A 15,227-nucleotide genomic window follows, 5' to 3' on the forward strand; every position below is an offset into this window, starting at 1 on the left:
ATGACATACACCAGAAGATTGGAAAATGATGTCACTTTTGCAAGTCTAGAACCTTTTTTTGTACTTTAAACATTGATCATTTCTTAAAGATTTTAGATGTTAATGAGGAATTTAGATATTAGGGGGGCGAGGCCAAATGAGCTTCCACCTACACGTGTTTGGCCCTGATTAGTAGAGAATATTAAACTATTCTCGAAACCAAGTGAAGCTCAATATTAACCTATGATTGCATCATAACTATTCAAGTTTGTCGCCAATTTTTTATTTATTAATACAGCATAGTGTCACAATTGTGACGGCTAGCCGTCGTTCCCATAGCATTCCTACCACATGCCTATCCCAATTGTGACAAAGGTTTTCGACGGCTTACCGTGGGACCCATAGAATTTTCATCGCACGGACGTCGCAATTGTGACAGTGTCTTGGACAAATTTCCATCGCAATGCTTACAATGAAAATGAACAGTTTGCCAGAACAATAGCCCAATTTACGACACCTGTACTCATTGCAATTGCGACAATAACCCTTGTTGTCGCAACTTGTGACAGCAAAAGTCCGACACCCATCTAACAAGAGCCAATTCCAGCCGATGTCGATTAGGCAACGGGTTACTGTCGTAATTGTGACGCCCTATCGTCACAATTCGGACCCAAAAGTAGTAGTGTTAGGATTAGATAAATAGAAATATAACCGTTACATGCAAATATAACCAATATCACTAAGGAATTAAAAGACACATCACTAACAAAAGAAAAAGATTTAACGTGGTTCAACCGATCCATGGGCTATGCCCAACCAGCAAGGCCAATATTATCTTCCAATAACTTCAACCTATTATAATCTTCAATCTTCCTTCTAACTCAATATCACTGCAAGAAGCCACTAAATCATAATACATCTTAAAATCCCTAACCCTGAGCCATTTTATAGAAGATTTATGTCAGTTACAAAATTAGAGCTAGCATATCTCATCCAAGTCTAATTAGGCTTGACATAACAACACGGCTATAATAAGTACTAGTCATGTTTATCACTTTTAATTTCCTTTCATCATCAAGATGGTGGAAAATCGATCCACCATAATAGGGAGATCTTGAATTTCTATTTTTGTTGTATTTGATTTCCTTCACATTACATTTTGGTGGAGAATCAGTAGCTATAAGGATAATGGATTTCATTTTTAAACTTGCCCTCCAATTAGTATTTAAAATTCATAGTCCCCAAATAGTAAAATTGATTTCCATGGAAACTATTTTAGTCCCTTGCCTTCAAATTCATCTTCGAACTTTGCTTGGCCACTTAATGGAAATCCAATGCTTATGGGGACAAAATTCTTCATACATTAGTCGTTTATAACAATTTTTGACTTAGTGCAAAATTGGTCATCATAGGGACTAGCTTGGTGGCATTTACTATAAGTCATTTTTTGCATCTAAACTTCGTGGAAAACTTACCACTATATGTATTCCTCACACTTGTTTTTGGATCTATCTTGAAACCTCATCAAGTCATCAAAGAGGAAATCCGATGTCTATAGGAACAATCCACACATAATTTTCCAATCCTCCATGCTATTTGAAATTCCAACACCATAGGGACAAACTAGTCCCAAAGTAACTTCACTTTACTTACTCATCTTGAAGGGAGTGGAAAAACAACCCATATAGGAACACTTACATTGCTTGCTCATGTGTTCATCAAGGGGAAATTCAACCCCTATACCTAGACAAGTGGATTTTATGCACATGGGGCAAGAAGAAATTCCTCATCTATACAGACAAACTTGATCCTTAAAGAGTATAAAGTGGAAATTTGGGTTTTATAGGGACAAAGTGAAATTTCTTAGACATGGGGACTTTCCACTACAACTATTTTCCAAACAAAAATCTAAGAGTTCATCAAAAGGAGAAATGAATCGTCTTTGAACTTTTTGCATTTTGACATTGACCCTCATGTCCAAGTGGCAAATCAACCTCCATAGGGACTAAAATCAAGACTATGAAAAACCAATTTTCATAGGGACTTTAGGTCCAACATGGAAATTTGATCCTCCTAGGGATTTTGATTATTTTTCTTGCAAGATTTCATCATTTTAACCCAGACTCACAAGTGAAATAGTGCATTAGTGCAACACGAATACCAATTGACTAACTAAAACATCCCAATACTTGAGAAATGTCCCCTAGGACTTGGCTATTTTTTGTATTCTATCCCTCATGTCTTTATACACTTACATCCTATTTATGCTTGTGACCTTGCTAACTTAATGATTCGCCCATTTCTTAATCTCTAAAGTTTAGGACTGATGCCTCACTACCAAAATCCTAAGACCAAACAAGCGAAAAGAGGAGGTATGTATTTGCAATAGGGTGATGATATGAAAAGATTAGAACAGTACTCTCATTACTCAGAGAAAACAATTAAAATCTTCAACTACTACTACTATCACAATTGCTCGTGCAATTTGCAATTCACATACTCTAGCAATTTACAATTCACAATTTACACTTGCTTTTCCTTAAAGGCAGCACCGAGATGTATAATATCTTCAAGATAACATTCACCACTAAACATGGAAAAAACAACTTTATTTCTTTCACAAAAATTAGCAATTTCTTTTCAAGGATAAAAACCATTTTCATTCCAAAAGATGAGAGAAATTGGTTTCTTTTTCTTTCATTAATCCTCGTTTTATTGTTTTCATATTAGCTCCTTGAATTTTGAGTCCTTTTTTCTTTTTTTCCTCTTTTTTCTCACTGGCTCAAAGTGGGCATCTAGAACCATAAATATTATCCGGCAAGGGTTGGTTAAAAGAACCAAATTGGTGCCGATATATTTTAGCATATTTAATTGTTGGTTTAATGATTTTATATTTTATTTGGTATTTCAATATTTAGTAAATATGATACTAAGAGGTTTTAGAACACTTTTATTAAAGATGGCAGAAGTCAACCTTTGGGGGAGTGGGACGTGACATGGTATATGTTAAGATGGTCATCCTTGCTTGCTCTTTTGGTGTGGCTGTTGACTTGGGTTTGATTGCAGAGATTATTCAATGGTTCAGCCTAATAAGTGAATCCACATTACCATTCCATGCTATTCATCAGTATTTGGTTTGGATATAATAAGAAGCTAAAGAATTATGGGATATCCTATGTATCGTGTCTATCCTTCTTAACATATTTGCAACCTTAGTATATGTGGTTCCTTGCTTGTGTTCGGATATGTCTATCCTTCTTAACATCTTTGCAACCTTAGTAGATGTGGTTCCTTGCTTGTGTTCGGATATGTCATATGACCCATGCATCTGAGGCTAGGGAAAACCTCCTTGATAGATGTGATAGCTCAAATTAGAAGCATTGCTGTAAAAATCAACCCATAACAAAGTCCAACTTCAAAATGGTCATGGCCAAGTTTGCTGCTAAGGAACCAAAAGTAGCAAGAAAATTGAAAAAAAAACGAAGTTAGGAGAAAAAGGAGAACAGCACCTAATTTTTACATCTCAAAATGTTCAAAAGGAAAACTTCATTGCTTCTGTTTATGTGGATCACAAAAGCATGAATTCTTTACGATCCTGTTTCACCAAGTGCTAGATCCTCTAGTGAATGAAAACAAACATGTCAAGGAACTGCATTCTGATGTGATATTGCAAATGAAATAAGTCAAATTGATGATACACTGTTACTACATATCAATAGATATACATTGGTTTTAGCTGAATACTTTAAAATTTTAGATCATTATTTCCTAGAATATCTTTAATGACTTGAACTACAAATTTCTATGTCCTGTCTAGTTTTATGCTCTCAGAAAGATTTAATGATCTTACCATTCAAAGTAAGCAAACCACAAAATCCATGCACTCAACATATGCATTTATTTTTAATTTTGTTGAATCACTGAAATGCAGTAAATATCAATGCTATCTGCCTGCCCGCCAAAATTCGCCTTATCATTGTAGCTTTTCTGGGCAATGGTATATGGTTTGATATTTATGATTTGTTAAACATTTAAACTTTGCATTCGATATCTTTGATCTATTTTTTAATGAATAAAAAAGAACATTTTTATTTTTGGCTCCGAAGAAGAAAGCAACATGCTACAAGACCTAAATATTGACCATGTCTAGATACCTGTTAACAAGGCCTGAATTTTTATAAAAACTTGCAATCTTGGCAATGAGCTCCTAACAAACCGTGTCCATATTACATGCTTCCAAAACCAGATAACTAAGTTGAATTAAATTTTAGCATAGCTGCAACAAACTATTACATGGATTCAAGTTTATCGATGGGGTGGTTAAGAAAATATTGTGAAACCAGACATGCTTCCCTGGAAAACCATTTCAAGGTAATGATGTCTGTGATGAGATTATGTGACATCCCATAAGAAAAAAGGAGACAACGCTTGAGAGAAAAGTTAAATGGAAACCATTGATCATATCAAATGCTGCTAACTGGGATATAGAATAGAGATTTTCATGCTCTTTGTCTTTGGACAGGCAGTTCTGTAAAAATTACTTTGTTTTTACATTATTCCTACCTGTAAATAGCAGAAATCCACAAAATCAGGTTGCAAGGATTTTAAAAATTATAAATCTAATTGAACACCACACATTTCTTACAAGATTGAAAGAAACTAACATATAAAATATTTTAATATATGCCTCAAAAATCTGTTGACACATAATGTGAACGCAATTACCATCAAGTGCATAACAATTTAGATGCTCTCACCAAAGTTCCTCCAATGACAGGAAACAGAAAATCAAATATCAAGAGACAATACTATCACCTTTTTCTGTCATTGCTTGCAAGAAGCAACCTGTTTTCAGGAGATACTTTGGTTGGAACATATTCAACTAGTTTTGCATTCAACCCCTGCTCTCTCAACCAAACCAGTCTTCCAGTGTCTAGGATCTCTTTACACTTCACTCCCAGTATTGCCCTTCTAGCTGGATTCAGTGATCTGATAATATCTCCCATTTCATCGTTAGCATTAGTAGGAGCTTCAACAGTATCACTGCACAAATCAAATGCTCAGTCATAATTTTAACTTTTAGGAAGGCATTGCAAATCGAAAATCAATATTATCCTCTATTTTCTCTATTGCATTGGAAGCAGAGAATCACAAGACAACTTTGACTCAATAAAGAATAAAGGCCACTCTCTGAATACGCCATTGGAGAGAAACTAATCCAAACATATACCAAATACTCTATTCATTGTCATGAACACAAGGAATAGCTATTCTTTCAGATAATCATTCCTGTACGCAATCAACAGTATTCTTAAACCTGATATGAACAATGTCCATCATTATTTTCTCTTAGTTCTTTGCATAAGCAATCAAAGTATTATTAAATCCAACATGAGCAAGCAAATAGTTTCCAGCTAAATATTTCTTTCAGCCATGCAAGTCCACTGAAGCAATTGAAGCACATGAAGAAATGCCACTCAACACTGGACCATGTCCTCACAATGCTTTATTTTTTAAAAAGAGAAACAAATCAGAAGCATCAATACAATTCTAAATCGAGCCAAATCTGGTAAACTCACACTTCAGTAAACTCAGATAATTAGCCATTCAAATACAAATAATCTGATAAACATTTCACTTCAGGAAAGTGTACAAATTCAAGTTGTGTAATTGTTAATAAACATTAAAATCACACAAAAAGTTTGTGAAATCTTCATATACATAGGTGTTCATTAATCAACAAACACAACAGGATGAAAGAGTGAGACAACAACAGCATTGAGACTTTGACAGTGGTCCCTGGGTATAAATGCCCAGGAAAGAGGTGGTGTTAAAATGGAGAAAATACACCACATCCAAATAGTTGGGTCTGTAGCATGAGCATCCCAATGAACAATGTCAGGAGGAAGTACCACGGAAATTTGACAAAAAAAGGTACTATTCCACCATGGGATCTAATCTGAAGGTCACAATGTAAGAAGAGTTTTCTAAATAAGTATATTCAAGTGTGGAAGGAAGACCAAGCGTACTGTTGTAATTCTGTTTTGACGAGGAAAAAGTGTGTGAAGTCTTCATGTATTTAGATGTCCATTAATCAACAAAGTTACAAACATAAAAGGATAAAAGAGTGAGACAACACTTATTCCCAGCATTTTTCTAATAGGGTGAGCTCAACTGGTATCAGCATTGTGACTTTGACAGCAGGACCCAGGTATAAATCCCCAGTAAAGAGGTGGTGTTAAAATGGAGAAAATACGCCACATCCAACAAGCTGGGTCTGTTGCATCCTAATGAACAAGTCTATGTGGAAGTCCAAGGGGAATTTGACAGAAAAGCTACTCTTCCACCATGGTATCTAATCCAAAGGTCACAACTCACAATCCAAGGAGAATTTTCTAAATAAATGAATAAGCAAATTCCGGAGCACAAGGAATACCGACACCACTGCTAGTATTCCGTTTTGATTTTAAGGCCTTCTCTCAAACTCTTATTTTTTCCTTGTAATTCTACTATACACAACTGAAATATTTATTGCATAATAAGATGTTATAAAAGATCATAAACTATAATTTCAGCTGTCGCCATTCTCCTGGTATAGCATATTTTCATGTACAGACAATGTTAAAGTAATGTTTCCTGTTAAATAAAGTTACATTACTGTATGCCATTACACTCTTATCAAGTAAAAGATCTGCTCAAAGTGTCTAGGGTGTAATTACCAAACTCGTAAGTTTGTTCTGCAATTCACTGCATCTGAATGTTCCAAAGAATGCTCCCCATCAAGGGCCCAACTTGTAAACCATGTTATCACACAAAATTCCTCTCTTGTAAAACCCAGATTAAGGAAAAATCTTTTATCTGCATAGTAACAAGAATGGATGTCATTAAATACAAAAGATGATAAGATATCAGTAATAACACTGATTGCAGAATTGATGAACTCAGATATCTATGTCAATCGCATCAGCATGCATCGGTCGGAGTCATCTTGTGTGACTATTTTTAGGCATTTCAGAAGCACCCACAAAAATTGGTGATAAATTACCAATATGTCAAGCAGAACCATATGAACTCATTGAATTACCCTTGCCAAATTTAATCTTTTTCATAAACCAATATTTGAATTGCTAGAGAACCATGTTTTTGATATTTCCCTCCATTTAGTCAGATAACTTAAACGAGTGTTTTTTAATATGAAGGTATGAGGAAGGAAAGAGTCAGTGATTCATGTAGATCTGTTCAATACATGGGTGACAATATTATTTTGGTTGGCAAAATCATTTTCATCACAGTTGCACTAGCACTTGTACTAAAAGAAGATGCAATGACATTGATCATATTTTATATTAAATGTGTTCACTTTCAGATCAGCCGAGATGGGAGGAGGTTACCATACAAACTTACTATTGCTGAGACAGATTATTATATAATTGAACAAACCAAAAAGAGAAATACAAAATCTTAAGTTATAATAGAAAAATACAAACAAAAGTTTAAGCAAAAATAAATCAGCAAAAAATACCAGAATCTAAACAATCTGTGTAGTTGTCCCACGAGAAAGTGCACAGTAGATAAGCTGATTCATTTCTATCTATAAGAGTCTATTCCAAAGCTTAAATAAAAAAACGGCAGAAACCATAGAGTACCATGAAATACCGTAGAGCTTTCTTAAACTTTCATTAAGTTGATCACAGTCACTGTCAACACGCCTATTCCTAGGAAATGTGCACATTTTAAAGAGGAATTAATAGTAGACAAGAAGATATAAATTTAAGATATGAATTTACTGTGTGTCATGCTCCTAATCACTATCTTAATATAAACTCTTATTTCCATTGTTAAGGATCTGTTAGGACATCCCTCCTAGGAGTAAATACAAAAGCAAAACTTCTCTTTGATTTGCAACTTGAGTTAATATCTAAGTTGCACGGCAGAAGCTAATTACATCAAAATATTTGCTAAAATTGGCATTGCTTAATGACGAGCAATTTTGAGAAGGATGGACTGAAATGTCCCCTTTTTGAAACAGGAATTAATAACAAATAGTAATGAAAAATGTTAAGAGAATATAAATAAATAAAATTAAAAATATAAAGAATAAAATTAAAATCTAACATAATTAAAATTTAGTTCAGATAATGGAGGGTCAAAAAGCATGAAATCAAAGGTTGTGACTCCCACACAATGGAAGATACGAAAGGGAAAAAGGTTTCATTTGAGGGCATTCGAGAGATCAATGTGGGGAATGTGATATTATTCTCAAAGACAACAATAAAAAGTCGTAACTCGATTCTTATGAAAGGTAATGACCATTTCAACAATAAAGTGTAAAGGAGATTACATTACAAGCATTGAAGGAGGATTTATCGAACATCATATTTTTTCCATCAATCATTAAGCTCTCAAGAAATCAAGCAAACAGTCATCAAATCAACATCAATCATCAATTCATCTTGGGATCAAGAAAACATGAAATTCAGCAATCAAGCATCACTCTATCAAATCAACATTCATTCAATCATCATCCACCAATATATCAAACTAGCATTCATTATATCATCTCTCTTCAATCATCTAAAAATAATTATTTTATTTTAAACTCATCAATACCTCAGTCTTCAAATCAAAGGAATTCAACCAATCATTCAACAACAATTGAATGGGCAATGAAGACAGAACATTCATAAGCATCAGCAATTGCATAACATCAAACCAATCAGATCTGTCTCACAGCAATCTCACTTAAGCATAGAGAATTTGAATATTATCTACAAATAGGTATGAAGAATCAATTCTTATAATAAGTAGCATAGTGAGTCTTATTTATGATTTCTTGCTTATGAATAATGGTCCTATTTATATAAAGTGTGAATATGATATTATTATTATGTGACCTTTCATTTAAATACACATGCAATAATGTGCAACTTCTATATGGTTTTGCAATCAATCATGGTGGGGATAATAAAAGAATACAAGGAGAAATTGTTATTAGGTCCCCTTCTAAACACGCCACCCCATGGTAGTGATGGATGGTCCCATGACACCCATAGAGTGCAAGGATTCCCTACCCTTGGGCTTAAAAAGAAAAGGATGCTCCGGACAACCTATTGTAGTTTCCTCAAACCCTTAACTTGGTTGTCCATTGTGCTAAGGAACTCTATTTATACGGAGAATAAGGGCGGTGATGGAATAGGAGAATGACTATAAAATTCTTCACTAGATTCATCCCTCATATGGATGGCAAAGAACCACATGATGGCCAAGAGGGATGATATGTTCTTGGTCCTAGGGTAGAGAACTGTAAACGGCTTTGAAATTTCTCACTAGGTGCACCCCCTCATTTTGATTGCGAAGAGCCACATTATGGCCAAGATGGATGATATTTTCTCTTGGGCCTAGGGTAGAGGAATGTAGATAGCTCTAAATTCCTTATAGGTACAACCCCTCATATAGATGGCAATGAGCCATATGATGGCCAAGAGGGATGCTATCCGCTCTTGGGCCTAGGGTTAAGGATAGTAAATGGCTATGGAATTACTCACTAGGTACACCCCTCATATGGATGGCAAATAGCCACATGATGCCAAGAGGGATGATAATTGTTCTTGGGTCTATAGTAGAAAATTGTAAATAATTGTTTAAGACACGCTAATATAACCCTTTATCTTTAATATCCTATGATGTAAACTCCACAATAAATTAAGTATTCATATGATCAAATTAATGTTCTTAAGCCTTGTTAAAATGATCTATGCTTTTAATGTCTCTAATTAGGAAGGTCTATTTGTTAGAAATAGGGAATACTGGAGGGATGAATTAGTGTTCCACAAACTTTTGCCCAACTATGAATATTATTAACAATCTTTAAACTTGCATAGATGATAAAACTAAAAACTAAACATAAGCATAACACAATGCAACTCATAACACAATTATCTGTTAACTAGGGAAAACCCTAGCAGAGATGGTACCCAAAAAATCATCCACTAATCAAAAATATCTTGTGAAAAATATTGACCCAGTTAGGAATCTATTACATCTGTATAGTGTATCTGTCCTTGTTAGAGAACGAGACCTTCTTAAAAGCCTCAATCCTGTTAGGAGTTGTTACAATTCAAAAAGAGGGCAAGATGAGCCCACTACTCAAACATGCATATACAACTATACAATACTATCAGTAGAGATAGATACAAAAAACCTTTTACAATGTCGATATCTTCAATATTTGATCTATCTTTGTAGTTCTTTCTTCAAAACTATACACAACTAATCTACTTTACTCTAGCATCAAATTTGCATCTATACCAATCACATAAAGAACGCATATGAACATTATATCAATACAATACAATGTCACACTTGGCTTAACAAAATACTTTTCCTTAATACCACTTTTTGTCCTTATGGCCTTGTTGTTGCTTGATACTGTGCTAGATTTTCAAATAGTCTTTTTCCACGTGTCGGTTAACATCTAGGATGTCATCCCAACATTGTTAAGTAATTATTTTGGCAAACCAAAACTACTCCTTGACCAAAATGCCATTATTCTTCCTTTTACTCTATTTTGTCCAATCAACCCATAACTGGTCAATCCGTAATAGCTCATATTGTACTTGAAATAATCTTTAGTGCAATTATCCACATGCTATATATAATATGTTTTAACTTCCTACAAGAGCACGTAACCTCAAGTGTCTTCTATGAAGTGCACTAAACCAAATTGTCTGACTGTTAATTGTTTTCCTTCATCATAATTAGACAATTTTCTAAGTTTCTATACTTCAAACATATTCTTATCTTTTGCCATCTCAAAATAGGCTATATGTTGCCATAAATGACAACCCTAATAGATCACCTTAGCTAAATTGCGAACAATCTCCCCCTTTGGCATTGATGGCAGCATATGGGAAAAATTGTTTAAGTAACAAAATTCCAAAATTTACAAAACCTGTGAAGTATTTCACATGGCCATCAAATTTTCAAAATTTGTAGATCATTTCTATTTATCATACCATCTTCTCAATATAGATTGTACTCCCCCTTTGACTATACTCTAACTTAAATCTCCCTTTACAACATAAATAGTACTTATAATTTTTCACACTATTACTCTCCCCTTTTGACATCAATAGCAAAGTTGAGTACAAAACTTATATACAAGACAAAATTGTAGGTCTACCTTGAAGTCTTCAAGCTAAATGAGTACTAAGAAGTGTCATGCAATCAGAAAAATTCTTCTTCAGGTTGTTAAACTCTTATCTCAAGAGTCCGTCACTGCATTTGCAATGCAGATCAATGCTCATAACCCATAGGATGCAACTTCAACTGCATTTAGGTCTGAGTAGGCAAATTTGTCATAAGATTATTTTGCCTCTAAGTATGTATCTAGTTGCCTATAATGTCCCCGCTATTAGGGTTAGTTTGGGACAAGTAACACCTGCAAAATAATAGTTAGAATCACAACAATAACAAAACTAACTATATTATTCTACCCTCTAATTTAACACCAATCTTAAGGACGTCTCCAAATTGGGCTTCCTAGCTCATAGCTACCTCGTCATCTTCTCGAGAGCACACCGCTTAAGATTCTTCTTGGATAGGACATCCTTTATCCAAGGCCAATCACATATGCATATGCTGACATCATCAGAATATTTTGGCACATGGAGATTATCCATTGATTTTCAGCCATGGTGGTCAGATGGAGATCTTAACATCTCGCATACCCCATGCTTCGAGTCTCATTAATCTCCATGGTATTAACCCCATGAGCTAACACAATATTATCCACAAGTATGATTCATTAATACAAATAAATTCATAAACATAATTAAACAAATACAATCCATAAATATTGTTACATCCCAAAATTTTGACCTAATTAAATTTAATTTATAGCTATTTAGATGATTAGTGTAAAACCATCATTTCCTCTAATCATGTGAAAAAGGAAGTTATAATTAACTATTTATTTCATGTGAACTTGATTGTTTACAGTTATTTTGTATAATTGCTTATCGATGATGGAAAATAACCATTGCTTGTCATGTATTTGATAATGGTAGTTAGCAATTGCTTGTTATGTTTATTGGACCATGGTAGTTAGCCATTGTTACAATTATCTGTGTTACTTTTTGGTATTGATTTAAAATGGGAAGAACTTGTTATTATTGTGGAAATGTTGCACAGATGGTTGGAGAAGCAGATGAAGGGGAGAAAGCATTGCTAAACTGGATTTAAGGAATGACGCACTACTCTAGTCAATTTGTTCGATCATCAGGTATGGCCTTTAACTACCTTGGCAAGAATCTAGCGACTTCATAATAAGGTACATACATTGGACACGCATGAGCTACTTAGGCAACATATTAAACATTTATATATTTAAACATAATCAAAAGTCTTACCTTTGTTGTTAGATGTTGGCATCTTCATTTTCTTCATCATATATATATATATATATATATATATATATATATAAAGGTATGATGCCACCATGATATTAAATCTCCAACTTTGTCTCTATTAACATATGTATAAATATATACATGCATATATATACATTAGGAGGACATGAGGTTAAGATAAATCAGAATCCTTTGAATTATGAACGTATATAGATATGCGTATTTTAATAGGTATGACCTTGGACATAATAATAGTATGATGACATCATTTTGAAAATTTTATATATATATATATATATGGTTATAATTATAGATTTTCTTCTTTTAATATCTACAAAGGAGCCCTTTGATATTCGTTTTAAAATTATGAATCTCTATGAGACACGTTGAGTACATTTGGCGCCTCTTCCTTTTAAATCGATGAATTCAAGAAAACCAAGAATCTTGTTTTTAAAACTACCACCTTGGTCGCGGCATTATATTAAAAACTTCTCACATTACCGAGAACGACATTCAACATTTCTTTCCTCTCGGCTTTCTTTACATTAAAAGATCGAGCTTCATTTATCTCACGGGATTTTACCTAACAGATTTCTAGCATTTTCTCTACAATTCAGACGGCTTGAGCCGCTCGGTCAAGACTTCCTGAGTCACACTGATCAACGATCAAGTTATGTTTACTTTCATTCTTCTTATTCAGAAATCGATGCCAATAATTATCTTAATAAATCTAAACCTGTCATTGTTTCTCAATCATTTTGTGTTTCCATGTTAAAAGTGAAGTATAAGTACTCTGCTCATATCTATCGGCCTTTCTTGTTCTTTCTTCATGATTAAATGCCAATTGTTTACCATCAAAAATGAGTCGAAATGCACAAGTGTGACTCTCATAAAGAACAGTTCTACGTACTTCTGTGAAACATCCTATTTTATGATTTCTGATTCATCAGAACGACTTACTGTCAGAATTGTTTATCTCATGTTTTCAGCTAAGAGTCAGCAATGTATTGCTAATGGAAGAATTTCATGCTTAGCAGCATGATCAATCACCAAGGATTCACCCTGGTCGGAAGGACCAATGAAAGAGGGTGAAGAGGTGGAGAAAATCCCTGCAAAAGGAAGAATAGAAATCAGAACTATCAAACATGATAAAATATATAATTAAACTCTAAGAACATCCAAGTAAGCTCATGTTGTCCAATTCATATACTCTATTGTCAAGTCAAGCGATGGTGATCGGGTATCATAAAACCCATCTAAATCCTTGGCCAACGTCATTAAAGACATGTTTTCCTTCTATAGATCACATGATGTTGGTGGCACCAGTTAATCAGGCATGCCCGCCTATTACTGAGCAGACATTCTAAACACCGATATTGCTTGGATGGTTGGACTAATAGTGCCCTAAGCCTAACCCTGGGGTAGGGAGGGTCTTTCTTGATAAAAGATTGTTTGGGGAAATGATAAGATCTATGGTTGGGAGGTTAAGCCTAAGTTAATGCTTCTCCTCTTACCCGAAAGTCGAGGCTTAAACAACATTATAAGACACCTCACTCGGATTATGTATGTTACTTTTCAACTCTTTAGTATGTGTTTCATTTTCTTGTAATTATTAAATATCATAAAAATGATGGTAATGATTTGAGTTCTTTTGTAATGCTAGATATTAGTTATTTAGTTGATCATTATTTCAGTTAATTTCCCATGAAATGGATTAAAGATGTTCACTTCGTAATATGGTTTCAAGTATTGCTTTCATAATTCCTTTATTTCAGAATATAGTTCTTTTTTTTCAAACTAGAAAATTTGCATGTTATAAAAATACCTTTCTTACCTTCTTTTCTTGGTCCATGTGGCTCTATCCTTAGTTGGTCCTTCAATGAATTATTCCTTCTAAATTATCTCAACTCTATATTTACTTTCTAAAATTCTTCTTTTTCTAAATATAAGGAAAGGATAAAACATTTTTTTGTTTCTTCTTTTCCAAGAGTCACAACCTTTCATAATACAAATCTTTTGAAAAGTCATAACACTTCATATTTATAATCCTTTCGAAAAGTCACAACACTTTATAACTAAAATTCTTTGGAAAAGTCCAAATATTCTATAATCACAATATTTTTGAAGTCGCAACTATTCATAAGTATGACCCTTCGAAGGTTCGCATCCTTTTAATATCATTGATACCTTTTCAGAAACTCACTTCCTTATTTTCTTCATATTACTTCCCTCTTCCATTTTTCCTTTTTTAACTACTATCTTCTCCTCTTCCTTTTTTCCTTTCTAAAATAAACTATCCTGCCTTTTATATCTTAACTTTAAGGAGTCATGTCTATTTGTTAATCATCTCTTGACTTTTCATTATATTTAGTTAATTTATATTATTCTGTGTTACCTTATTTATTTAATTACTTAGTTGTGTTTATTATTATTTGTTATTGAATTCTATTTAGAAAGTAAACATACTTTCTACAATATTGTCTATTTGTGTTTATTATTATTTGTTATTAAATTTTATTTAGAAAGTTAACATACTTTCTATAATATTGTCTCTTGTATTTAATTTTATTTCTTTATTTACTCATTCAAATTTAATTTTATTTTTAATTATTTAAAATATCATACTAAATATTATTTCATTGATAATATAGATTAAATAATTATTATTTCCTACTTTTTATATTTAGTATTAGTTTTAATATAACTTTATTATCATTATTTATTTAATAACGTCGTATTATCTAATTATTATTATTAAAATGGAGATATGACAATCCACCCTTCCTCAAATTGCTCGTTCTCAAGCAATTAAATATTTTCTTCTATTGAGTTCAAATA

General features: G+C 33.3%; 1 protein-coding gene across 3 annotated transcripts in view; it reads right to left on the reverse strand.

Annotated features, from left to right (window-relative positions):
* Window positions 1–4,130: 4,130 nt before the first annotated feature.
* The window catches only part of LOC149562579 (methyltransferase), a 162,775-nt gene continuing 151,678 nt past the window's right edge, over window positions 4,131–15,227 (reverse strand). For 2 of the 3 annotated variants that reach the window (XM_089826060.1, XM_089826062.1), the window contains 3 exons: window positions 6,699–6,837; window positions 4,795–5,022; window positions 4,131–4,542 (listed from right to left, as the gene is read on the reverse strand). In XM_089826060.1, the coding sequence (XP_089682186.1) occupies window positions 4,539–4,542; window positions 4,795–5,022; window positions 6,699–6,837 (371 nt within the window). In that variant the 3' untranslated portion in view covers window positions 4,131–4,538. Of the gene's footprint in view, window positions 4,543–4,790; window positions 5,023–6,698; window positions 6,838–15,227 lie in introns of those variants that run through there. The other variant, XM_089826061.1, reaches the window with a different exon arrangement.

Source organism: Cupressus sempervirens, chromosome 4 (assembly GCF_028749045.1).
Source record: "Cupressus sempervirens isolate cs-2001-9-10 chromosome 4, ASM2874904v1, whole genome shotgun sequence".
In the NCBI taxonomy this organism is placed as follows: domain Eukaryota; kingdom Viridiplantae; phylum Streptophyta; class Pinopsida; order Cupressales; family Cupressaceae; genus Cupressus; species Cupressus sempervirens.